The following is a 9,809-nucleotide window of genomic DNA, read 5'->3' as shown; positions in this document are numbered from 1 at the left end:
TGATGTTCATCCCTCAAAACAAACAAACATCCCTAAATGGCATGGGAAAACAGGAAAAAAAAGGCGAGGAAAAGAAAGAGGGGATGAACACTCACTCCGCTGGATTCCCCTGCCATCTCTGTCGCCACAAGCCCACCAGATCAGGTCGTCTCTCCCTTGGATTCGAGTCAGAAGGAATACAGTGGTGGCAGAACAAGGGATGGGGAGGGGAAAAGAGGCGAGGAGAGTGAGGACGGGACTCCAGATCAGGTTAGACTGTTCAGATTCTAAAGCAAGCCCAATAAACAAACAAAAATCGTAGGCCGGCCCAAACAAAAAACGGAGGCCGCTACGCTGTATCCCACTCGGCCCGACAGACGAGACAATGCGACGATGCGAGCGCATCACCTCGTGCGCGAATAATAAAGCAGAGACAGATCGGACGGTACAAACACTTAGATGTGACATCCTTAAATATCATCTAGATGTGAATTAGTCATTCTGTTCAAGATAATACCACCATTTTAATGAGACGGCAATCAGCTAGCTGATCCGAGCCGGGTCATACGATATTGCATAAGGTCCAAAACAGCACTCCATGGAAGGATGGAAGAATCATCACAAACAGGTCTGACCTTACGCCTCCCTCCCACGGTCATACCTATGCTGTCCGCATGCACCACGCGAGAAGATAAACAAATGGCATCATCAAGTTCCCCGCCCAAGGAGCCAATGCCAGGAAAGCAACGTCTTTTTCTAGACAGCGCCGAGCTCTGCTACTGCTACATATCTCATCGATCACTAGTGCGCAAGCTCTTGGATTATCCATGGTCATAAGCATCTTCTAGCTCGGTCGCGCGGCACGAGAGGAGCATGCCGTCGTCTTGGCGAAGAAGAGCCGAGCTGAGCCCGCGGCCTTGTCTGCCTTCGCCAGCCACTTCTCCGCGGCTTCCACCTCGCAGAGGTACTAGTCAACTGGTCATCTTAGCTTATGTTCGGATCATGGAAGGTCTCACTGGAGTTTGTGCGTTTGATTTGATTTGTAGGTTGGCCGGGAAGGTGGCCGTGATCACCGGCGGCGCCAGCGGCCTCGGCAAGGCGACTGCCGCGGAGTTCGTCCGGAACGGCGCCAAGGTCATCCTCGCCGACGTCCAGGACGACCTCGGCCACGCCGCCGCCGCCGAGTTCGGCCATGACTCCGCATGCTACACGCGCTGCGACGTGACGGACGAGGCGCAGGTCGCCGCGGCCGTGGACCTAGCCGTGGCGCGGCACGGCCGCCTCGACGTCATGTTCAACAACGCCGGCATCAGCGGCGCCCTCACGCCCGTGCCCCTCGGCTCCCTGGACCTCGCCGACTTCGACCGCGTCATGGCGGTCAATGCGCGGGCCGTGCTCGCGGGCGTCAAGCACGCCGCGCGCGTCATGGTCCCCAACCGCCGCGGGAGCATCATCTGCACGGCCAGCACGGCGGCGGTGCTGGGAGGCGTGGCGTTCCCGGCGTACAGCGTGTCGAAGGCGGCCGTGGTGGGGCTCGTGCGCGCCGTGGCCGGGGAGATGGCGCGCGCCGGGGTGCGCGTGAACGCCATCTCGCCTAACTACATCCCGACGCCGATGGTCATGGGGTACATGGCCGAGTCCTACCCCGGGGCGAGCGCCGAGGAGCGCAGGCGGATCGTGGAGCGGGACATGAACGAGATGGGCGGGCCGGCGCTCGCGGTGGAGGACGTGGCCCGTGCGGCGGTGTACCTGGCGTCCGACGAGGCAGGGTACGTGAACGGGCATAACCTCGTCGTTGACGGCGGGTTCACCGTCGGCAAGACGCCGAAAATGCCGGCGCCGTGACGTTGACAGGTCTTGATGCGATGAAGTGTTTTGCCTTGGACCAACCGGACATGTTCGTTCTTCAACATTGCAGTTGGACTTGCACAACCTGTTACGCTACATAGTACTCCCTCTGTTTTTCTAGTCTGCTTATAAAATTTCTGAAGTTAAACTTCGTGAAATTTGATCAACTTTCTAAAAAAAATGTCAACGTTCACAATAGAAAATCAATATCATTAGATGTATCATGAAATCACTTTTCATACCATGAAACTTTACTTGTAATAGTTCCCTAAAATTCTAACGTTCACCACATATTATGGTCCAAGAGGGGATAAATTTTATACTGTTGGTCTTGCAGCCACTTGCTGGGCAATCTGGCTTGCTCGCAATAAGGCTACCTTTGAGAAAAAGCAAATTAAGTCTCTTTTCAAAATTGTGTTCTCTATATGCTCTTTTCTTTTGTATTGGACAGGACTGCAGAAGGGTGATGACGCTGACAAGCTTCGCTCAGGTGCCGAGATGATCAGGGCCAGCACGATGCAGCTGATGAGACTTTGCGGGACTACTGCCCAGTCGATTGGAGGAGCGTGAAGATCGTGATGGATGTACACTGTTTTGAGGGCGGACGAAGTGGAGTGTTCTGCTGGAGGGCCATCTTCCTCATAGTAGCTTTCCTCTTTTGATTGATGATATATTTTGGTGTGTTGGCATGTATCTCTCTCTGGGTGTCGTGGAACATAGTACTCAGATAGATGTAGGTGTTATCAGGTTTTCGCCCCACAGCGTTCGGGTCGACGGCGACCGAATGGCAGTGGTTTTCCTGATAATACTTGAACCCGCCTTACCTCTTTCCCTCTCCCTCTGACTCTGTATTCGAAACTGGTTGTATTTTCGTTGTTTGCAATGGAAAGGGGTAACGCCCAGTTCAAAATAAAAATATTACGGTCCATGGCTCTATCAGTTTTCTTCGACCAATTTCAGCTTTAGAAAGGTCATTCCTCTACAGAAACATTGGCCCACTCCTTTCAAGCTTCAAGTATACATATACACAAAACTTAAGTCTACGAGAGAACAAGTATATTTTGAAGAACACAACACAACGACTTTGCTAACTCATGTATCATGTATTGTATAACGCACCACCTGGATGGGTGCTGGCGTGCATCCATGCTCGAGGATCAACACATACACCAGGGAAGTGGCATTTCCATCACCCTATTTTATCAAGGGAACTGGAATCCGCCGCTTCGTGCACCACCGGTGGAGTTCGCCTCTGGTGGACTGAGGGCCACCCACAGGAGGGAGATGGTGATGGATATGAGGCCTGACCAGACAAAGATGATGGTGGGTGTCTTGCCGCGGCGGCCCATGAGACCCTTGGCGAATGGGTTGAGATGAGCGAGCACCCAAAAACTGAAGAAACCGCCGCCGATGAACTTGCCCCACCGTGGGTTTTCGCTGTAGATGGTGCGGGCGAAGGCGAAGGCGATGGCGATGATGTTGAGCATGCCGATGGTGATGGGCGGGATGAGCAGCGATGACCACTTGACGACGTAGAGATCCGCGTAGATATCCTCGTTGTCGTCGGCCGCCGCCTTGGCGGTCAGTGTGAAGGAGATCTCAATCCCGGCCATCACCTTGAGCAACCCCTGCACCACCGCATATAGGTGCGCGCTTATGCCTGTCATCACATTAATTGTGCAAAGAGACATGTGGTGGTCAGGTTAGTATCGGGACCCTAGCTAGGTTGTCCGTATCAAGATTCATGATGCGCGTGCCTGAGATGAGCCAGAATTGCTCATTGCGCCACCAGTCCTCGAGTTCGATGCCTGACCACTTGACCTCGAGGATGCCGAGCGCGATGAGGGTGATCGTGATGGTGAGGAGGTAGAAGAGGAAGGCGACGTTGAGCGTCTGCACGATGAAGAACCCGGAGAAGAGGGAAAGCGCCGGGATGAAGCAGTAGGTGAGCAGGAAGATGGAGGTGAACGGGTAGATTCCGACGTTGAGGTACGCGACCCGCTGCAGGAACATGAGCTTCCGCGACGCCAGGAACGCGTTGTTCCGGGAGAAGAAGATCTCCACGGACCCGGTCGCCCAACGCAACACCTGATGGATGGTTCGATGGTCATTCACCGGTAACACATGTGTAAATGATCAACCCTTTTCGTTTCTATGATATATACGTCAACTTTCTTATTAATGATTCGAACAAAAAGGAGCGAACCTGGTGCAGTCGGTCGGTCATGTTGATGGGGGCTGTGCCGAGGAAGGCATCCCGTTTGCTGATCCAGTAGACGGAGCGCCAGCCGCGGTTGTGCATGCGGTAGCCGGTGACCACGTCCTCTGTGACGGAGCCGTAGATCCATCCCACGCGGTCTCCCCACTCGGTCTTGTCCTCGTACCAGCAGGAGATGACGGACACGGCCTCGGCAACGGTAGGCGGGTCCAGCGGCGGGCGCGGCACGGTGAGCGTGCCCGGCGGCCTTCCATGCAGCACGGCGGGGTGGTCGGCGATTGGACGTGCCTGGAACTCGGCGATGGGGATGGACGCCAGCATCGCCGACGAGTTGCCGAACCGCCTGGGCACGAGCTGCGCGGTGAGCTCGGCGTCGAAGTCCTCCGCCTTGAGCTGCTGGGTGTCCGAGTCGGGGTCCTTGAAGTTGGTCACCTTCTTCTTCTTGAAGAGCCAGCCCGTGTACTCGGCGGTCCGCGGCGGGTCGAAGCCGTAGAGAGCGAAGCGGCGGAACATGCAGCCGGTGCCGACGTACATGGGGCCCTGGAGGCCGTCGAGCGCGCGCATGTTGCCGTCGAAGAAGACGGTGTTGTGGTTGGCGTAGCGGTCGGAGGGGTCGATGCCCTCGAACCTCTGCGGGAACTGGATGAAGCAGATGCGCTCGCCGCCGCGGTCCATCATGAAGCACATGGCCTCGCGGACGGCCTGATTGTTGTTGATGTAGTGGTCGCAGTCGAAGTTGAGGATGAAGGGCGCGTTGGACATGACGGCGGAGCATCGCACCAGGGCGTTCATGGCGCCTGCCTTCTTGTTGTGGTCGTAGCCCGGCCGCTTCTCCCGCGACATGTACACCAGCATCGGCAGCCGGGTGTCCACGTCGCTGTAGTCGATCAGCTGGTCCTCGTCGTGCATGCCGTACAGCGGGTCCGGCGACGGCGGCCTCAGCATCACCTGCCATGTCATGCATGTCGATGTTTGTTTGATGCATGCGTGAGAACAACTAGCTAGGCAAAGTTCCGGCGTGATGATTGAGTGAGTACCTGTAGGATGCCGGCGTGGTTGCCCTTGGCATGGTCAGGCGAGGAGACGGCCCATGTGCCCGGCCAATGCGTGCCGTCGGCCATCCAGGTGGCCTTTTTGACCTTGGGCTGCTCCGACGGGTCGGCGCCGGTCTCGCGGAGGTGCTTGAGCATCTTCATGTCCTCGCGGGCGTTGAAGGCGTCGGAGCGGCGGCGGATGGAGTCCGGGAGGCCGTTGATCCGCACCTTGAACTCATCGTATTCCCGCTTCACCTTGCGGCGGTCCTTGACGAAGTCGGAGCGCCGCTTGCCCTTGGTGGGGTCTCCCTTGAGGGCGAAGTAGCTGTCCGGGTTGCGGGGCTCGATGTCGTGCTTCTTGCAGAACGGCACCCATATGTTGGCGAAGCTGGCGGCCTCCGCCATGGCCTCGAAGGTGAGCAGCGCGCCGCCGTCGTCGGACACGTAGCATGCCAGCTTCTCCACGGGGTAGTCCACGGCGAGGATGGAGAGGATGGTGTTAGCGGTGGTGAGCACGGGCTCCTTCTCCGGGTCGGCAGTGGAGACGAAGATGTCGAGGCCCGGCAGGTCGGACCTGCCGTGCGGGTTGGACGGCGAGGGCGTCTCGAACTTCTCCTTGAGCACGGCGAGGTCGGTGCTGCGGTTGATGGGGTTCACCTTGGGGAGCATGTCGAGGAGCCAGGAGAAGGCGAACCAGAGCTCGCAGACGATGGACATGCCCCACAGCCAGAGCGCCTCCATGTTGGGGTTGCGGATACGCCACGTGAGGTAGAAGATGAGCACGAAGAACCGGATGACGATGAAGATCCGGTACGGGCTGATGATGGACGTCGGCATCGGTATCTTGCGCGTCAGCGGCTTGAACGGCTTCTGGTTCATGTCTTGCATGCCACCGTCGCCGCCTACGCCGTCCTCGTCTAGGTCATCCTCGTACATGCCGCCCTTGGGCATGAACGCGTTGCCATAGCCGTAGGTGCCGGAGCTCTCGAAGAGCCACCGGTTGTGGTCGAACTCCCCGTTCTGGTTCCGGGCGAGCAGGGACTTCCCCGACGACACGTCATGCGGGTCGTCGTCGGCGTAGTCGCCGATCTTGTAGTGCTCCTTGCAGCCCGGGCAGAGACAGCCGTCCTTCTGCGCGTCCAGGTAGCAGTCACGGCAGATCTTGAACCTACACTCGCAGGGGTCGATCTCCTCGCCGCGCTCGTTGCGCATGACCTTGCCGTCGCAGGCCGGCATGGCGCAGCGGGTGGCCTTGGCCCCGGCCATCTGCGGGTGCTTCACGTCGGAGTCGATGACCCTGTCCATGAGGTGGGCGCGGGTCACGCTGTTGAACCCGCCGGTGAAGAGCGAGTTGGACACGTACTGCTCCTCGGCCTTCATCGCCACGGCTGTCGGCTCCGCGCCGTCCTTCATGGGCTGGTTGTCCGGGGTGGGCGGGATGTGCACCGTGTAGTTGGCGTAGTCCGGCCCCATCTCGCCCTCCATGTCTATGTCCTCGCGCGACAGGCTGAGATACCGCCCGCTGGGCGTCCGGCGCGCGAACTTCACCGGCTGCCCGGACGACGACTTGGGCGCGCCCGCCGACCCGCCGCCGGGGTTCCTGGGCGCCTTCGACATGTTCTCCTAGCTCCTCTCTTTTCTTTCACGCTGCTTTCTTTCTTGCACCCGTTGCGCGCATGGCTGGGATCCTTCAAGTGGACGGCGCCACACCTGTGTGCTCGTCCATGGCGATGGTTTGCAAAAAATGTATGGGCGCGGTAAGGGGAGGGATATGGTGGGAAGAGGCGGCCTGTGCGCGCGCGTGCGGTGGTGGTTGCGAGGGAGACCCGGTCTCCTGCCTGGAAGAAGAGATGGCTATATTAGGGCACAAGGCGGAGGTGCCTGGTTTGGTGGGGAGCTTGTGTGGTGAAGGAGAAGAACCATGAACCAACGGTTTTGCTTGGTAGCCATGTAAATTTATCGGAAGTGGTTGCAAAAATATTTTATGGGAAGTGACATTTATGTAAGTCTTTTCAAAATTTATTTTGTATAAGGGCATGTACAATGGTTCTATCTTAACAGTGCCACGTAGGATAAATGATGAGGTAGAGGAGAGAGAAATCATAAAAGAAGGCTTGTCTTATCTTATTTGTCTCAATATGTTTTTAGAAACAACTAATTATTGAAGATAAGGCTAAGAGATGACTCATTATAGACATGTTTTTTTTATCATCTCTAATTTACATGCAAAACTTAAGATAAGACTATCTTATCAACCATTGTACATGCCCTAAGTCGATTTTCTGGCCACTAGATTAAGAGATCCAACGGGTCGTCCTTCGTCCTTCTTTCTTCCTTCTCAGGCTTTCTACCTCTTCTAAGGGCATGTACAATGGTTCTATCTTAGCAATCCCATCTCTACTCCTAATGGAGCAGTTGATGAATAGTATCCACGGTTTATTTTCGTTGGTTCATTTCGTCTTACATCCCACCATCATATCTCCCCGTGTTGGTTTTTTACCATCACAATAAAAACTTTCCTAATCTTTTTAGAATTTCCAAACTAGACATGTTACAAACGGGCAAGAAAAGATAGCACGTTATCAATCAATAAAATTCAATTTCATGACAATTAATTCTAAATCCTAACTTTCCTAATGCCATCTATATCTTTTGTCTATACTCCTAATGTGTTCATTTTCCTGCCAAGCGACCACATCTTGCCCCACCCTTCGTCCATCTCGGAGTGAAGTCTGAAACAAACCCTGTCTTTGTACGACCCGTCGGAATCGAACCCCCAACTCCTAATCCCTGAAATCCACACCCCCACCTCTCAAATCCCGGTCGTCACAGCCCTTAAGCCCGTTTTAAGAGTGGGATCGATGACGTGGCACCGCTGGCGGCAGGGTTTGGTGATTAATGGGGCCGGGTTGCTGAAAATAATTGTTCTTTGCCTTATCCCAGTGTACCACTGGTCCGCTGCTGCTGCTCACAGCCACTCATTCCACTGAGAGGGAGGATTCTGACCAGGTAAAATCTGCCATTCAGGGCCGTGGCCGGCGGCAAGACCAGAGCTGTATAGCGCCGTTCGTCTCCGACGCTCTTCTCCGCCCGGAGCTGCCACGGTAGCCACACCCGTCTCCGGTGTGCTAGGGCCGTTGTCTCACGCGTGCTTCGCTCGCTCGCCTTAGGCGCGCTCTGCTCGCTCGCGTCAGGCGCGCCGCGCCACGCCCGACCATGGCTGGCGGCAAGACCGGAGCTATATAGCGCCGTCCGTCTCCGACGCTCTTATCCGCCTGGAGCTGCCACGGTAGCCACACCCGTCTCCGACGCGCTGGGGCCGTTGTCTCAGGCTTGCTCCGCTCGCTCGCCTCAGGCGCGCTCTGCTCGCTCGCGTCAGGCGCGCTACGCTGCTACCTCTTGAGCTTGCGTTAGATTTCCCCGAAGAGAAAAGGATGATGCAGCAGAGTAGCGTAAGTATTTCCCTCAGTTTTTGAGAACCAAGGTATCAATCCAGGAGGAGGCCACGCTCAAGTCCCTCGTACCTGCACAAAACGATAGCTACTCGCAACCAATGCGATTAAGGGTTGTCAATCCCTTCACGGTCACTTACGAGAGTGAGATCTGATAGATATAATATTTTTGGTATTTTTGGTATGGAGATGCAAAGTGAAAAGTAAAAGGCAAAGTAAAAAGCAAAGCAAGATTAAAGTGATGGAGTTTGATATGATGAGAATAGACCCGGGGGCCATAAGTTTCACTAGTGGTTTCTCTCAAGAGCATAAGTATTCTACGGTGGGTGAACAAATTACTGTTGAGCAATTGACAGAATTGAGCATAATTATGAGAATATCTAGGCATGATCATGTATATAGGCATCACGTCCGTGACAAGTAGACCTAAACGATTCTGCATCTACTACTATTACTCCACTCATCGATCGCTATCCAGCATGCATCTAGAGTATTAAGTTAAAAACAGAGTAACGCTTTAAGCAAGATGACATGATGTAGAGAGATAAATTCATGCAATATGAAATAAACCCCATCTTGTTATCCTCGATGGCAATGATGCAATACGTGCCTTGCTGCCCCTTCTGTCACTGGGAAAGGACACTGCAATATCGAACCCAAAGCTAAGCACTTCTCCCATGGCAAGAACTACCAATCTAGTTGGCCAAACCAAACAGATAATTCGAAGAGACTTGCAAAGATAACCAATCATATATAAAAGAATTCAGAAAAGATTCAAATACTATTCATAGATAGACTTGATCATAAACCACAATTCATCGGTCTCAACAAACACACCGCAAAAAGAAGAAGATTACATCGAATATATCTCCACGAGAGAGGGGGGGAACTTTGTATTGAGATCCAAAAAGAGAGAAGAAGCCATCTAGCTAATAACTATGGACCCGAAGGTCTGAGGTAAACTACTCACACTTTATCGGAGAGGCTATGATGATGTAGAAGCCCTCCGTGATGACGACCCTCTCCGGCGAAGCTCCGGAACAGGCCCCAAGATGGGATCTCGTGGATACAGAAAGTTGCAGCGGTGGAATTAGGTTTTTGGCTCTGTCCCTGTTCGTTTGGGGGTATGTAGGTATATATAGGAGGAAGAAATACGTCGGTGGAGCTTCGGTGGGCCCACGTGGGTGGGGAGCACGCCTGGGGGTGCAGGGCGCGCCCCCCTACCTCGTGCCCACCTCGAAGCTTCCTTGGCGTAGGGTCCAAGTCTCCTGGGTCATA

At 54.7% G+C, this 9,809-nt stretch overlaps 2 protein-coding genes and 1 long non-coding RNA gene across 3 annotated transcripts in view; 1 reads left to right on the top strand and 2 right to left on the bottom strand.

The window, feature by feature from the left end:
- The window catches only part of LOC123184811 (uncharacterized), a 6,252-nt gene extending 5,998 nt beyond the window's left edge, over positions 1 to 254 (bottom strand). The window contains exon 1 of the long non-coding RNA XR_006493089.1: positions 96 to 254. This is a non-coding gene — a long non-coding RNA (uncharacterized lncRNA). The remainder of the gene's footprint in view (positions 1 to 95) is intronic.
- A 424-nt stretch (positions 255 to 678) lies between these two features.
- On the top strand, positions 679 to 1,868 carry LOC123191537 (momilactone A synthase). The gene is made up of 3 exons (XM_044604235.1): positions 679 to 783; positions 828 to 943; positions 1,026 to 1,868. The coding sequence occupies exons 1-3, from the start codon at positions 679 to 681 to the stop codon at positions 1,822 to 1,824; spliced, it is 1,020 nt and encodes a 339-aa protein (XP_044460170.1). The 3' UTR covers positions 1,825 to 1,868.
- Positions 1,869 to 2,815: 947 nt separating this feature from the next.
- Positions 2,816 to 6,840, bottom strand: LOC123184810 (cellulose synthase-like protein D3). Its single transcript, XM_044596867.1, has 4 exons — positions 5,083 to 6,840; positions 4,034 to 4,993; positions 3,585 to 3,915; positions 2,816 to 3,487 (listed from the first exon to the last, which is right to left on the bottom strand). The coding sequence occupies exons 1-4, from the start codon at positions 6,694 to 6,696 to the stop codon at positions 3,030 to 3,032; spliced, it is 3,363 nt and encodes a 1,120-aa protein (XP_044452802.1). The 5' UTR covers positions 6,697 to 6,840; the 3' UTR covers positions 2,816 to 3,029.
- Positions 6,841 to 9,809: the final 2,969 nt, after the last annotated feature.

Source organism: Triticum aestivum, chromosome 2A, assembly GCF_018294505.1.
Source record: "Triticum aestivum cultivar Chinese Spring chromosome 2A, IWGSC CS RefSeq v2.1, whole genome shotgun sequence".
NCBI lineage: Eukaryota > Viridiplantae > Streptophyta > Magnoliopsida > Poales > Poaceae > Triticum > Triticum aestivum.
Note: the sequence above shows the minus strand (reverse complement) of the source record. Positions and strands in the feature narration are given on the sequence as shown.